Below are 16241 nucleotides of genomic sequence, written 5' to 3'. Positions count from 1 at the left end.
TTAGGCTTCAGTGCTGGCTGCCTCCAGGGATGGTAAACAGCTCCGAGGGCAGATTAGGCTGTTCTGTTCGCCTGAAAGACAGTTTTCACTGTAAAAGCCCAAAAACGACTCCATTAGACGTGTCTTTGCGTTTGTCTAAGTTTGCCAGATCAAATAGCCTTCTTGTTTAACATTTACTGTTGTCAGGTGTTGGAGCAACATCCTGACGGACGCTGGAAAGGCTGTATCCATGACAACCGAACAGGAAATGATCGAGTCGGGTACTTCCCATCCACTCTGGTGGAGGTCATCAGCAAGCGCACAGGTGTGTGTATGCGTGCGTGCGTGTGTGTGTGTGTGTGTGTGGGTGTGTGTGTGTGTGTGAAAGGGTACTTTTCAGTTTGTTGGAGTGTTTTGAAGAAAAAAAAAGAGAAGTCACACATCAGCCACATTACACGCCTGGCCTAAAAGCAGACATAGGTTTACTGCTTTCTGTCCAAAGAGCGTGAATCTGGATCATTTATGCACGGTGAGTCTTACTTGGATGACAATGAGGTTGAGAATGTGAAACATTTCCTGTCCTTTACCTCAAAGCACCTCAGAGGTTTACCAGTCCCTAAACAGCGTTTTTTTTATTCTTATTCTTCTTCTAAATTCTTCTGACTATACTGTATTTATATTGTTGACCCCCCTGGTAAAATAAGTGATTGTTTTAATTGCAGCACCAAAATCTCACACTGAGCCTCTTTCTGCAGATAGCAGGGTCTCCTGTAACATTATGCAGAGCAGGACTATACAGAGAGAGGTTTCTGTGACCACGCCTTTTGGCAGCTTCTCATCTAGATGCTCCTGACCTCTTGGTCCTTTCTTATGCTCTCTGCTCTTCGGCTCAGCCCACATGTTTTCTTAAGGACACACTAAAGGTCTTGGAACTGTGATGGTCCTGAACAAAGCTTGTTTTTGTGTTTGATGAACCACTTCTAACCATTCCTGCATTGTCGAGGTCATGTTCTGGATCTTTATCCCGCTGAAAGACTCAATTATCACATTAGATTAAAGGAATAGTCCACTAGATTTTAGTAAAAGCCCCTTGTGTTTCAAAGTATTTACGCTGTCATGGACTCTAACATTGTTCCCTAGGCTTTTGGAGGAAATAGGCCCACAGCATCACATATCCTCTAACATACCCAACAATGGTAGTAAGTGGTTTTTCCACTTTGTTTCGTATCAAACCTGGATGGAGTGTTTGCTAATAAGAAATTCAGCCGAAGTCCAATTAAAGTTTCTATATACAAAAAATTGTTCAGTGACATTTATTTGAAAGGGAATTTCAAGCGACCCAATATTTGTTCCACGGGTTATTTTCTCTAAAAGTAAAACTGTTCAGTGTAAGAATAAGGTACTTTATAGTAAAGATGAACTCATTTAAGGCATTTTACGCATGTTTACCAGGGTGGCCAATGAGTGCATGAAAGGCCAGCTGCCTGAGCAACTTGCAATCAAAGAGTTTGCTTGGATTTGGCATGGATGGCGTAATGCTTTAACCCAGAAAAGACAACATCTGCAGTTTTGTCAAAGTTGCATCCCCTCCTCTGAAACAGTCCCTGGTTTCACACGATTTCCACTCAACACAAGAGAGAGTAAATACTCATGGAGTTGAAGCAGATGTGCACCTTAAGTATCAATGCTAGAAAACAGAAGAAACTCTGTTGAGTATAAAAGGTATTTCCAAACGACAATAAACAGAAAAAGAAGCAACACGCTGATGTAAACATAATGTGCAACCCCTCATCGTTTTATTGGTTTGATGAAAAAAACTAAAAAAAACAACAGCTTTCCTGTTCCAAATACATAGGTAGAACCTTTGCAGATCCGTGGGAATAGAACATTTTATGTAGAAACCTTTAAAAGGAACATGATGTTCCTCTGGCCTTCCCATGATTAGCTGCCCTGTAAAGCTACTGGTGTGAGCTCCGTCTTTGACTGAGATACATGACAATGAAATCAGTCGCCTAACCTCTGCCATGTCCCCACTTTAATTACCATCATATCAAACTGTCACTTTGCTCATCTTGTCAGATTGCATTTTCGATATCCATGCCATCTAGCCCTTTAGCTGATTTTCAAACCACTACCCTTCGTCTTCTATAAATGAGCTCTGCGTCATGCTCTGGGTAACTTCTGCTAAACCCGTTCAGATCCATCTGGTCATCCAGGTCGGACTCAGAGGTTTTCAACTCGCCTAGGTTGGGTAGATGTTTGTTTTGTGTGTTAGACCGTGTCTTTTGTTGTATCTGTGTCTCCGTTTACATGTGATTGTGAATAATCACACGTTTCTCCTCCCATATGTCATGATGTTTTCCTTCCTTGCAGCGTCTCTCTCACCTGCTTCTTGTTTCTCCACTAACTGGGATTTTTGTGCCATTTTAGAACAAGTTTACCAAAATTAAAATGATGAGAAACTAAAAAAGCATTGGCTTTGTATAGCTGAGCTGTGCCAACTGTAGTAAAAGTGGGGTGTTTTTTTGCAAAAGTCGGCTTTGCTCAGATGGATCATGAAATGTTTTTCAGTAGTTTCCCAAATGTCTATAACATTATAATTAGTGTTGCACCAATACCGATACCAGTATGGGACGGGGCCCCGATCCAGCACTAAAATAGTGGTATCTGTATCAGCGAGTACCAACAAATAGGGCACTGATACCATTTTGATGTTTGGATTTCACTTGAACGCAGCCTTCTCTCTCCCGACTAGTATTATACATGTTATATAAGTTCATGAAAGTTGCACTATTTTGGCATTTGAGAGCCAAAACTCAGGGTTTAAAAGAGATTATTCAACTATTAATGTAATTTCACTGTCTTACTGTTGCACTACTATTATACATGTAATAATTTCACAAATGTTGCACTATTTTGGCCTTTGAGAGACAAAAGTTTATTCAACTATTGTCACCCATTCCAGGTAGGCAATAAAAAGTTCTACTACCCTACGTAGTATGCAGTTCTTCATTTAAACACACACACATCAATTTCAAACAGATGGTATCGGTATCGGCCAATACTGCACAGCCAGGTATCGGGTATCGGGGCCAAAAAATGGCATCGGTGCAACACTAATTATAATCATACCTGTAAAAATAGTGACTGGGCCTCATTCTCTTCTTGTGCTTGATTATTTGTGGTGTAAAGGTATTTATAGGCATATCAATCTTTTTAATCCAACTTTTTCTTTTTTAAATGCCTGTAAGATCAGCTGAGACGTGAGATGCAGTGATTACAGATGCACTGATCAGAAAGTTCAGGCCGATCTCGTCTCCAGTTTTAGGAAAACTTTGACTTTCTGATTCCAGTTAAACTGAATCCAATATGTCTTCTTGGACAGAATTTTTTCTAGTCTTCTTGTCACAAATAGTCATCGGTTATTTATAATAAAAATAACTGGTGAAACAAGATTTTGCACCATTAAATTTTCATAAACTTTGTTTGGCATCTGATATCAGGAATTAGCACACCTTGTGCTGCTAGCAGTACTTAATGTAGAAATCAGCCACTGCTTGTTCCCTACAGAATGTAGATCCTTACCCTAACTCTGAAATATCCCAGAGACAGCCAACATGTCCAATTCCAGAATATCCAAGAACAGACAAAGGTTGCAAGGTCAAGGGGATAAAACAAAGCAACTTCACAGAAATCAGTTCAGCCTTCCTTTTATCTGCTTTAAGTTTTGCTCTGCTGCCGACCGAACGAACTGCAGGCATTTTTTAAATACTAGTTTAAGAATAAAGTTTCCTTTGTAATAGCTTTGTACTTCTCTTCACCTCTTCCAGTTTATTGATAGAAATAGCTGATACTAAGTCCTCTTTACTCAGGAACACTCACCTTAAGGTGTCGTTGTTGGTATGACATGGTAGCAGTACAGGTGCATCTCAAGAAATGGGAATATTATTGAAAGGTTAATGTATTTCAATAATCCAATTCATTAAGTGAAACACATTGTATGGATTACTGACACACAGACGTTGATGTTTTCAAGTCTTTTTCTGTTAATTATACTGATTTCCTGCCTACAGCTGATAAAAACCTCATAATTAATTTCTTAGATTAGAATATTACATTAGACCAATAAAACCATTTTAATACAGTTTAATTGTTTAATATCTGCTTGAAGGAGGTTATTTCCAAAAGTTACCTTAAATCAGACAAACGAGCCTCATCGGAACACATATTCTAACTTACTCAGGTATACCTGTAGAGGTAAGATTCATAAAGCACATCTTCCAGGACAGGATTTACAGCTTCTTCAAAACATTTTAGTTAGATTTTTTTTTGTACTGAAAATGACAAAAAATACATATTTTGTTGAGTTATTTTTTTTATTTTGACCTGCTCTGCCATAAACTCAACTTGCAATACTAAATTACTTTTAGTCACGTTCTCCTTTAATTGTTGCAGATCTAAAAGATATGAAGGGTTTTCTCCTCATTAAAGTAAAGGAATACAATTCTGGTCTAGGCAAAAAGGTCTATCCTCAGCAATAGCAGCATATGGATAATCTTTTCTTTAGAAAGCTCCACTGTTGTCCAAGCTCAATGAATGGGTGTGCTCAAGTCTGCTTTTGAGTAGCAGTCACTGGTTGTTACTATTTATTATGGAAGCAAAAAAAATCTTGTTAAAGTTTTAAAATTGTCAGGAAAAAACAAAACAAAACGGTGTCCATCTGCAATAACCTCTTGCGCTGTCGGGCCAAATTTGTACCACAAATGGCCCCCGGAGCGCACTTTGGAGACCCCTGTCTTAGACTTTCTCCATCTGTTCATACTGTGCATCACCACCATTGTCACATTTGTTCTCCCTCCTAATGCTCCTTTGGTTTTCCATCAGCTGTCTGCTTCATCCCCTTCTTCTCTTGGTTTGATTTCTAACCTCGGTCTCTGTTTTAATTTTTTGTATTCCCTCTTCTTTTTTCTTACATGTAATTCTCTGTTTTGTCGTTCGTCTGTGACGATGGTTCACTGTTGGCTGGTTGTGTGTGTGTGTGTGTGTGTGTGTGTGTGTGTGTTTCCGTGCTTCGTCACGGTGGGTGTTGTCTAGGTTTGGCCAGCACAGTCATTTGCACTCAACAATTTCAAAAGATACCGCTGGTTGCCCCGGCGACGGTTGCCCCTGCCAACGCGGTAGTCAACGGCAACGACACCACGTTTCATCAGATCCATATCCTGCCTCCACCGCCTCCTCCACCACCACATTCCCATCAGCCACTGCTTCCACTTTTCACTTCCTTTGGGTATAACAGGTCGCCCGTGACAACTCCACAGGGAGACACACCCACTGCCCCAGGTACACGCCCACTTTTCATTATTATTATTATTATTATTATTATTATTATTATTATTATTATTATTATTATTATTATTATTATTATATGTTATTGACGAAGCTTTAATGACTGCTTTCCTCTGGTGTTTTCTAGAAACTGGACATGTGAAAGCTGAAATTCTTAATTGATCAATTAAGATTCCAATTAGTGTTTTAATGTCTATTTTTGAGAAGGCAGCCATTAAAGTTTTCTGTTATAGATCATTATTTATCTAGTTTTCAATGTTTCTCATGCTGTTTAACTTTTGTTTCTCGGTTCTTTGCTGTTGTCATCTCCATGACTGAGAGCCTGGTTCAGTCTACCAAAGATGAGCATTTCCTAGTTTAACTGCAGTTTATATATTCAGATAGCATATCTAACAACATGTGATTAAAGTCTAAAATACTTTAAATTTGAAAGCAAAAGTTGTGAATAATGAGCATGACAAGTTGTGTTTTCTCTATTAAACACTGATGTGAAGATACGGACCTTCAGGTAGTCTTATTCCACCAAAAAGCAGTTCCGGCTCCAAAATGGACCTTTTCTCTCTGTTGCTCCTGATTGACCTGATGAAAAACCATCTCTAGCATCAAAATAACTGTTTCGGTCTTTGCATAAAACTCTTTGCTGGGCCCAAAGAAAAGCGCTTTTATCAGGGATTTTAAATCGAATCAAATTTAAATAAATTATAACCATATTTGGAAACGACACGTATTAGCCATGGTGCTGTACAAATAAATATAACAAGTTTGAAACTAGGATCAGTAAAACAATAACAAAGCCAAAATGAATATGAAAAGGTCAGATCTCAGTCTGGATTAAATGCTAAGGAATAAAAAAACATATGTGTAAGAAATAGGAGCCGATGACTGGCCACAGCCACCGGCGCCATCATGAGCTCTCTGTTCTGTTCTAGCAGAAGGCAAGCACCTCAAATGTTGTATTTCTATTCAGCACCCTTTAGTGTCATACCTCGAAATAAAACCCAGTTCCTCTTTTTCCTAAACAGATGCTTGTGCAACAGCATCATAAAGCCAAGCGAACACAGTGGATACATCTGGAATGAAGTTTGGAGACGTATAAAGCAGGAGAAGTTTATAAAACAGCATCCTAAGTCTTGAACACTTCACAGAGCTAAGTTGAATCCATCTTCTGAAAATGGAACAACTGCAAATCTCTCTTTTGGCTGTAGCTGTGGTTAAGACTCCATTAATTGGAGAATAAGCCAAGAGAGCCATGGTAACACTGGAGGAGCTGTAGAGATAAACTACTCAGTTTGGAGAACCTATCAACTGGAAAAGTTGTGCTCTCCACAAATCTGGGTTTATGGAAGAGTGATGATAAGAAAGCAGTTGTTTAAAGGAAGGAAGGAGAGAGAAAGAAAGAAAGAAAAAAGAATGAAAGAAAAATAAATACAGATAGGGCTGGAGACCTTCCAGCTGGACCCTCAACATGCAGCTAGAGCGACAACGGGCTGGCTTAGATCAAAGCACATTGAGCCATTAGAATGGCCCAGTCAAAGTTCAGACCTAAATCCAAAACCAATGCTCACAGACTCGCTTCATCCGATAGGACTGCGCTTGTGCCATTCAGCTGGACTCTGAGTTCTGCAAAGAAGAATGGACCAAAAATAATTCCAGTCTTTAAATGTGCAATGCTGTTTTGGTCATAACCCAAGAGACCTGCAGCTGTAATCGCAACAAAAGATTTCTACAAAGAATTTACTCAGTCTTCTAAATAAAATCCCAACAGAACACATTGCCATTTGTGCTTATAATGGTGATCAAATGTGGAAATAGAGCTAAAAGTGACCGTAGCACCTTCCTTGGTCTAGCGCTGGAACTGCTTTGGTGAAAAAGAAATCCTATCTGTCACATCATGGCACATCTTTTCAGTGCCGACCATGTCAGGGTCAGCCCAAGCCAAGAGATGCTGAAAGATTCTCAGCATGATAATAACAATCCTTCCAGAACATAATATCTGCCATCATCAAAGTTGAGTGGGCCGTTCTATAACGGCCCCCTCCAATGAGAGATTACAGGATCTTTTCATACAGTCGGTAATTAACCCCTCAGCAATTTTGTTGCACTTTCAGCAGACAAGCCATTACTCACAGGATATGTTTGAACATAAATTAGAGTCCAGCAGGAACCATCTGTTCTGTGTCTGTGACTGCGTTTTTCACCGCAAGCTTCTAGTATTGTCAGCATTTTTTTTTTTTTTTTTATCAGTAGGGCTAGAAACAGGGAGGAGCTTTGACCCGTTTTCCAAACACATCAGTTTCCTTGAGTTGGTTTGTGATTCATTTGAATGTCTGGGTTTCCTTTATTTCATTTCCCCCTCCTATAATATATGTTTTCACCCTCTTTCCCTGCATATCACCACTCTCTCTCACACACACACACACACTCACACACACATACTCCCCATACATAACGTTATGCTGACCAGGCAGTGTTTTCTGTTCCGTCCCCGTCGTGTCTTGTTGTCCCGCTGGATCAGACTAACGTCACTTTTACCCACTTTACCTTTGCACCCATAATGTGTGTGTTTGTGTGTGCGCGCTTGTTGCGGTTATTATGGAGTCTACCACACTATCCAACCATCACCCGGGAAAAATCCCGGTGCACCATGTCAGATGACACCAGTAAACTGGGCAGTAGTAAAGAAGTAAGAAGTAAGAAGAGAAGTAAAAGGCAGACCCTTTTCATTTAAAAACAGATTTGTTTAGTTGGACAGTTTGCTCCCAAATGTCAGTTTTTTTTTAATCTCTATGTTTAGCTAACGATCAGTTATTGCATGTGGTGTGCTTCCGTGATTTATCGTGAACAATATTTTCATCTTTGTAGACTCACAAGTGCAAATTGCCTCAACAAAAACCTGCTACAGTGGTGCAAAAATTAGCAATTGCAAAGTGTAAGGTTTCCCAAGTTGTACAAGACATTGTTAGAAAATATCACCTTCTATGATCTACAGGTAAGGTATTCACACACTCCAGACTCCTCTGTTAACGTGGTACCATTTCGTCACCTCCTAGACAAAAGGAACAATCCAACTTCAGAATGAGCAGCTTCATGTTATCTCTATTAAAAAGTTTAATTCATGGTTGGAGCCGGACCGAGGGTCTTTGGCAGAAATACCATGAGAAGGAGCAGCGTGATCACACGAAAGGAAAATCTAACTTTATGATGTGTGTGTTTCTCTGGAGCACTTTTGGTTGCACATATAAACCATTACTAAACCCTTATTAAAGTGGTTCTAATGGTTTATGACACTCTCCAAATGCACTACAGCCCCATTCTTAAAAGCCCAACATATATAATCACACACCAATGGATGCATTATATATGTGTGTGTATGTACATTCTCGGCATATATGTGTATATACACAGGTATTTGTGTAAGGAATTAATGTATGCACAATGAGTATATAAATGTTTTCATATATTTATATATATCTGCTGTCTTTTTCTATGTGTGTGGGAGAGGGGAGGAAGAAGTGAGAGTGTGTGAGGATGAAAATGTGCTGCAGATGTAGATTTGAAACCGGCCATTTCTGCTGTGTAAATGATGTCTTCACTAATTAGGGATCGATTTCATTAGCCCTACTTATTGTTTTCTTCCTAAATACAGTGCAGCCTGGGAATTCACAGAGATCAGACATATTTGCCCATGTCATATTGGAAGACAAATTTCACATATTAAGGCAAACCTAAAAAACAAATTAAAAACGTTTTTATAACACTAATGCATAAACGTATCAATTGCTGTGTAAAGGTGAGGTTCAGTGTTAATAAAGAGACTTGCAAGCTGGCAGTTGGCTTTTAATACGTTTGTAAGAAAATAATAAAATACAAAATATTTGTCGCAGTGGGTACACGCAGTGCCTTGCAAAACTATGAGCCAGGGACTCTACAAATCTGTAATTTAAAGGCACAATACGTAGGAAATTTTATGTAAAATTAACCAAAATTATTTTCGTTTGTCACCTGAGATGGAAGTAACATTCCCTATAAACAATCAATCCTCCATCAACAATGTCTTAGTCACGTTTTTCTCCTTTCAAACCTAGAGGTACGGTGTAGGTACCAGATTGACTCGGGCTGCCAGATTGACTCGGGTCCTGCGTCTTCTGATGACGTCACTATACATTGTTGGTTTAACGTTTGCTCAATTGCGCAAAATATTGTAATTGGTCGGGACAACTTACTAAAGTAATTATAGCGGGGTGTAGGTTTTATTCGAGAGCGGGATTGCGGCTTGTAAACGGACAATTTTACGAAGAAAATCGCCATGGTCCCTGCGCCTCCCGATGACGTCACCTTATGGCAACACCACTCAAACAAACTACGTAGAGCCCGCGGTCTGCATTTGTAACGAATCAATTTTATTAAGTTAATTTAGCGGTTTCTTTTTTCTCAAAAGCTTGAACAAATATTCAAGCCATTTTACAAATAAATAAAAAAAAAATAAAAAATTTTGACAATTGGCTCAATGTTTGGAAGAATATTGTTAACAAAAATGGAAGGGCTAGCCAGACTAATTTATCCAGCATATATCTTAAATGTACCAAATACCACAATAAAAAAATAATCAAATTCATCACAATTTCATCTGGAATAATAAAAAAACATGTGATCAGAAAGAACAACATCAGTACAAAAAGGAGGAATGAACGTTATTGATTTTACAGTGATGAAGGCCGTGATAAAATTAAATGTGGCTGCTGACTTTTATTAAAAATGAAATGAGTTTATGGTTTAGTTTCCCTTCACAACTTAAAAAAAAATTGGAGGAATTAAATTTCTCTAAGGTTGTAACTTCTTTGATCCTGCAAAATTACCGATTAAATTGTCAGACTACCACACAAGTATTCCAAAATGATGTTAAAAGTTTTCATGCCTCGACTAATTTACAGGAAAATAACCGTAAATTAACAAAATAAAATTGATTTGTAACAAATGGAGACCGCGGGCGCATAATCTAGTTTGTTTGAGTTGAGTTGCCATATATAGACGTCATCGGGTAGCGCCCGAGCCAATCTGGCAGCCCGAGTCAATCTGGTACCTACAACGGTCTGAAACTACTTCGGTTCAGAGTGTAGCCCGTGTTGACTTCCTGGTTCCTGAGCCAATCATATGAGAGTTCCCAGTGTTCCCATAACAGAGCAGAGCATTTGGTAATTTATCTTGGCAAAAGAGCAGCAGCCTGCTAACATGGAAGCCAGTAAGAGAAGTATTCCAGAAATAGAACAGAATACAACATCACATACTTATCCTGTGGAAGTAAAAACTCAGTGGGGTTTCACAGCAGCAACAGACTGTCGAGGAAAAGGCACAGGCTGTTATGTATGTTTTTATGATTTGCAACACTAGGTGTCATTATTACTTATTGCTCCTTTAAGGAGGAGTGGCGAAAAGACAGAGTTTAAAGAAAGCCACGTGAAGCCCCGTTTACAGTTTGCCAGAAGCCATGTAGGGGATACAGCACATGTGGAGAAGAAGGTGCTGTTCAGATAAGACCAAAACTGAAATTTCTGCCATGAATGGAACTGTTCAGATCAAATTCACCTTAGAATGGCCTAGTCAAAGTCCAGAACAATTAACTCCAATTAAGAATCTGTGGAAAGACTTGAAAACTGGTGTTCACACGTGCACTCCAATCTGACTGAACTTGAATTTTGCAACAAAGAATGGGTCAAATTTCCAGAGTCTAAATGTACAATGCTGGCAGGTCTATGCCCCAAAAGGCTTGAAGCTGGAACTGCAGGTGAAAAGTATTGATTTAATACTGACAACATAGTTGCATAAAACATGGAAAGCACAATCATGTGTTGACTCACATAATGTGAATAGTTTAATATTGATAAAAATAATTAAACATCTGAAGATTTGCAGGGAAAACCACTTTAGAAGTGAAGGCAGTAAGGACAAACCTTAAACTGATTTAATGAGCTCAGGTATTTTTCCAAGAGTCACTGATCGGAGATCTGTGGCCAGTTTCTGATCTCGTTTTTTCTCAACCTTTGTTTCTAGCCGTTCTGCTGTATGCAGTCATTGATCATTTATATTAGAAGTGACTGACCTCAGCATCTTTTATTGACCATTAGCACAATTAGTGCACAAAATAATTTACAAAATTTAGTTCCTTAACAGGGAGATTTCCAAGCAGCTGCCAGCGTTTCCAGATCCAGTATATTTCATGACCGACGGACATTAAAGTTAAAAACAAGACAGAGGTACACTGCTATAACAGGTCCAGCCTTCCTGTAATCTGATAAAGTCCCGGATCATTTTGCTCCTCTGCCGATTTGACAAAACATGCCCAAGGCGGGTAAAAGTTGATGTCAAGTGGCAGAGAGCTCATTTAGTTAGCATAAACAAATCTGATGTCTATTAACCAAACTGCAAAAATAGGGAAAGGTGAATTTGTACAATGACCAGCCATCTTCTAAAGTCTAGCTCTCTGTCGTAGCAGCATTAAACAACAGCCGACTTACAACCGCTGGGAATACAATTGTCCTTTATAGGACAATTGTATTCCCAGCTTTAATAGGTCTTACAGCCTCATTGATGATGAAAACCGCTAACTTTGGGGTAACAACCAATAACAACATTCACACCCATGAGTGTTGTGATTAGCCTGACCTATTGTCACAGAGTTGTGTTGACTGATTGGACAGTGATGAGTTTCTGACCAGCCCAGCCATAGCCACTTAAGTAAAAAAAGAATCAGATATTTATTTGTTTATTTAACTTATCTTATTATGTATTTTTTATGATGATATACAAATTATTAATTATAACGTTATAACGAGAGAATGACAGTTGTGATAATGGGCTGCTGGTTTAGATATAATTAAATATAAATGCTTCAGTCTCTTGAATACTAGCCTTTTGAATATTACCTACCGGAAACATAAGTCAGTATTTGAACTTATTAAAATAAATAAGTAAGACTAACAAACCTGTTCATACCAAAATCATGTCCTACTGCACTCAGCCCCCCCACCCCCGCCAAAAAAAAAATGTAATAAGATAACGCAAGACATAATCATGAATGTAAAAAGATCGGTTGCTGCTGCTGTAAAAGCAGGTCTCTAATTGCCAATCGGCCGCTCCCTTTGCCACTTCAGGGGTCGGTTAGCGGTTAACAGTGGTGTTCTGTGTTGAAGGTTGTCGAGGCTCAGAGGCAAGTCCTCACAGTTCTCCCACCCCATCCAGCGGGCCCCATGGAGGCTCCAACGAAGAGATCTGGGTTCTGCGCAAGCCCGTGGCAGGTAATTCAGCCGCGCTGCGCTGAGCCCTCAACCTCTGACTCCTTAAAGTCTGAACAGGGCCAAACAGTATCTGACGTCTGTTGGTAAAATCCTTCCCGCCTGCCGCCTGTGGCCCTCCAACGGTCCCGACAGGGGGGGGAAAAACCCCAGCCAATCGGTCTGCTTGAGCCGTACGAGGATGCCGCTTGAAGGCTTTCAGATACTTTTTGACCTGCTCCTGACAGTCTCCCATGTCCTGCTTATCCCTCCATCTGAAACCTAGCTGAGCTCAGTAGCCGTATGTGTAGGCTGCAGGCATTTGCATCGGTCTACAGTCTGTGTGTGCGTGCGTGTGTCTTTCCTGGTGGGATGTGCTGGGAGGCTGTTGATGGGAGAGAGAACAAGAAGGCAAAGAGAGAAAAAGATGAAGAGAAAGAAATGGTGATTGTGTGTGTGTGTTTGACGAGTGTGAGAGCGAGAGGCATGTCTTTATTCCACTTTAGTGTTTGTCACTCAGTCATCTGTTGGCCTGTCTGTCCTGTCCATCCAGTCACAAGCTGTCCAGTGCATTTCAACGGAGAGTCACACCTATTACGCTGCAGCTCTGGATCTTAGCTAAACTCCTTTGTCTGTCTGTATGTGTGTGTGTGTGTGTGTGTGTGTGTGTGTGTGTGCACACGTACGTCTGCTGCATGTCTTTATCGGTGTGGGTAACATCGACACTCAACGACTGGCCGACGGCGTGGATGCGTTTGGTTGCATGTGTATGTTCTTGTGTGTGTGCGTGTGTGTGTGTGTGCTGCGTTGCAGGTGGAGATCGCAGCAGCGTGGGGAGTTCTGGGAGTGTGACCAGCGTGAGGTCTTCGGGCAGCGGTCAGAGCGCCACCAGCGCGGCGCACATCCTCCACGCGCAGGCGGAGGGCGTAAAGGTGTGACACACACGTCCAAAAGCACCCTGAACCGCCTCTGATGTCACAGTTAACCTGCTCAACTCTGAGAGGAGTAGATTGATTATTTACGGGAACACATTAGTGCTTTTGTCACAAAAGTGCAAGTCAAGCCGGGGAATAGTAGAAAAAAAGCAATTAAGTTAAGTCGGCAAATAAAAACTTAAGTTAGGATACAAGCAATCCAGTGAATATGAAATTAGCTGTTAGCAAAGTTCCTGTTCCTGTTTCATTAAATAGGTTTTTGCACATGGTACATCCTTAATGCATACCTTAACTAATTTAATCTCATTGCTGACTGTATGAACAGTGGAAGGATGAGAATCATGAGTGAAGGAACTAGAATCATGCTGGCTATTGATTGCCAGAATTAATGCATCAAACTGAGAAACAGCTTCAGCATGTTTGCTTCATGGGAAATAAAAATCCCAAGAGTCTTTGCTAGAGATGCACTGATTAGAGATTTCTTGGCCAATTTCTTAGTCAATAACTCTGTGTAAGCCAGCATGTTAAGTGGCAGAAAAGGGTTGAAAGCTAAAAAAAAAAAAACAACAAAAAAGGATCAAGCAGAACTAAGTTCAGTTTTTGTTGCTTATTCAAGCTGGTCGAATCTTTCTTTTGCCAGTTTGGCAAAATATCCTGGAGACATATGCAAACTGACCTGCACTGTAGAAAATGCTGCCTCGTTTTAAACACCTTCCTACACCTTTTGTGTGAGATCTGACCTTACTTTTAAAAACCTCCTTAAAATACTGAAAATAGCTAACTTTGACTCTCCTGTACTCAGTTTCTCCTTCCACAGCAGCGAATGGAAGTCGACCAGGTAATCCTCACAAAGGTCAGATTTCTGAGTCTTTGGCCGGCAGCTAACCACTCAGGGTCAGTCAAGGGGAAAACCGTAGGATTCGGGTCACCATTCTTTTTTCAGCGCATCTCTATTCTTTGACTCACTTGTGAAGCAGTTGCTTGTAGTAATGCTGTTACCTTTCTTACCTTGTCTTGCGGCCAGCTGAGCTGCAGTGGTGACTCTAGCTTGTGGAGGTTTCCACTTGTTTTTCTGTCTGGGGCTCTCTAAACCAGCGCTACCACAGGGTTTTGGCCCCTGGTTCTTTCCCAATGCTAAACTGCGACTGCGATTTATGATCATGTGTGATTTAGCAAAATTTCTCATAAAACAACCCCAACAAAAGTTTACATAACTAAATAAATCCATGAATGATGAAAATGTCATGATAGATTGTTTGTCCAGCTCCATTCTTTTTCCTTTTATTACTGGTTTTCTCTCCACCACAAGAAGAGACTTCATGCTTTGTCTAATGAAAATTAGTTTTTAATTGCTTTATTTTAATACAATATTTTTTATTTATCCAAAGTGGGAAATTATTGTTGTGGTAATAATATTGGTTTATTATCTTTTTAAATTACAATATGGGACGATCTTGTATCCAGGAGAGCTTGGAGGTTACATGGATTCTCCTTCGATACCAGATCCTATAATCCTATAAACTTGGATCTAGATTAATGCTTAGTGCTTTTGTCTGTTAAGTAAATGTTATTAACTAGTTGCAAAACCAAAGTGTTATGTCAAAGTTGTTTTAAAACTTGCCTCATAGAGCTTTAGGTCAAAAAGACAACAAATGTGTGCATCTCAAACTAACCTAACTACCCTAAACCTTTTTTTTGTTCAGATTCCATTTTTTAAGAATGTATCCTTAGTCACTAAATGTTACCATTTTGCCTGAACTGTTGTCTCATAGTCGTCTGAAGGATCTGAAAACGTACATTTTTGTACCAACAGGGCTACCGTTCACAGGTTTTTTTTTTGTTTAAAATAAAATTTACTATTACATCAATCAAACAGTAATGCATGGTCATGTCGTATTAAGATTTTAAATTGAAAAATTCATCCCCATGAATACATGGGGATTTTTAGAAAAGAGTAATGAAATTATTTTGATATTTTGGGGATTAGATTCTGTTAAACATTCCTTACTTTTCATGTAGAGATGCACCAATCAGAATTTTGTTGCTGCTTTTTTTTGCCTCCAGGTTTTGTAAAGCTTTGATTAGATGGTACCGACTTAGGAGATTCAGATTTACCTCCAAGAACTGTAATTATCTAAAAGAGCAGAGGCAACATTCAATGCAGGTGTGAAGAGTTGCTTTGAAAAAAAGGGTTTTTACTATTTTAAATTAAAGGCATTACAGACAACATTCCAAGCTGTCCACAACAAGCATTTTCATATACAGTATGAGAAGCAACCATTAATGTCAAAATAGGCCATTTTAAATGCAGTTAAGCCAATCAACTACACAATAACTTGCCAATATTATAATAACAGTTTTGAGCCAGTAGTATAAAATTATGTTGCCATTGCCAATACCGTCCTCCAAACATGTCATAACTGCAGCAGGTAATGTACCATAAATAAAAATAGGACTGCTGAGTCATCATATCAGAATCAAAAGCAGCTTTAGTCACCAAGTTGGTGCAAAAAAACAAGGAATTTAACTTCGGTTCCACTTTGCTCTCAATTAAGACATTTTACCTACAAATATACAAAAAAGGAAACTAGGAATAATTTTATTCTAAAATTGCATGCATATATGTTTGTACAAAAAAAATAATTAAGACATGATTGGATAGGGGCAAATATGGTTTCCTCGATGGAGGGCTAGTCAGCCCCATTTTGGCCTG

At 39.5% G+C, this 16241-nt stretch overlaps 1 protein-coding gene across 7 annotated transcripts in view; it reads left to right on the top strand.

The window, feature by feature from the left end:
• caskin1 (CASK interacting protein 1) overlaps window positions 1-16241 on the top strand; it is a 160223-nt gene that overhangs the window by 117614 nt on the left and 26368 nt on the right. For 4 of the 7 annotated variants that reach the window (XM_012857849.3, XM_021313621.2, XM_021313635.2 and 1 more), the window contains exons 10-13: window positions 187-304; window positions 5074-5319; window positions 12513-12617; window positions 13407-13525. In XM_012857849.3, the coding sequence (XP_012713303.2) occupies window positions 187-304; window positions 5074-5319; window positions 12513-12617; window positions 13407-13525 (588 nt within the window). The remainder of the gene's footprint in view (window positions 1-186; window positions 305-5073; window positions 5320-12512; window positions 12618-13406; window positions 13526-16241) is intronic. The other 3 variants (XM_012857857.3, XM_021313636.2, XM_012857865.3) reach the window with 3 other exon arrangements.

Source organism: Fundulus heteroclitus, chromosome 16 (genome assembly GCF_011125445.2).
Source record: "Fundulus heteroclitus isolate FHET01 chromosome 16, MU-UCD_Fhet_4.1, whole genome shotgun sequence".
In the NCBI taxonomy this organism is placed as follows: domain Eukaryota; kingdom Metazoa; phylum Chordata; class Actinopteri; order Cyprinodontiformes; family Fundulidae; genus Fundulus; species Fundulus heteroclitus.
The sequence above is the reverse complement of the archived record's forward strand: the minus strand, read 5'-3'. Positions and strand labels throughout refer to the sequence as shown.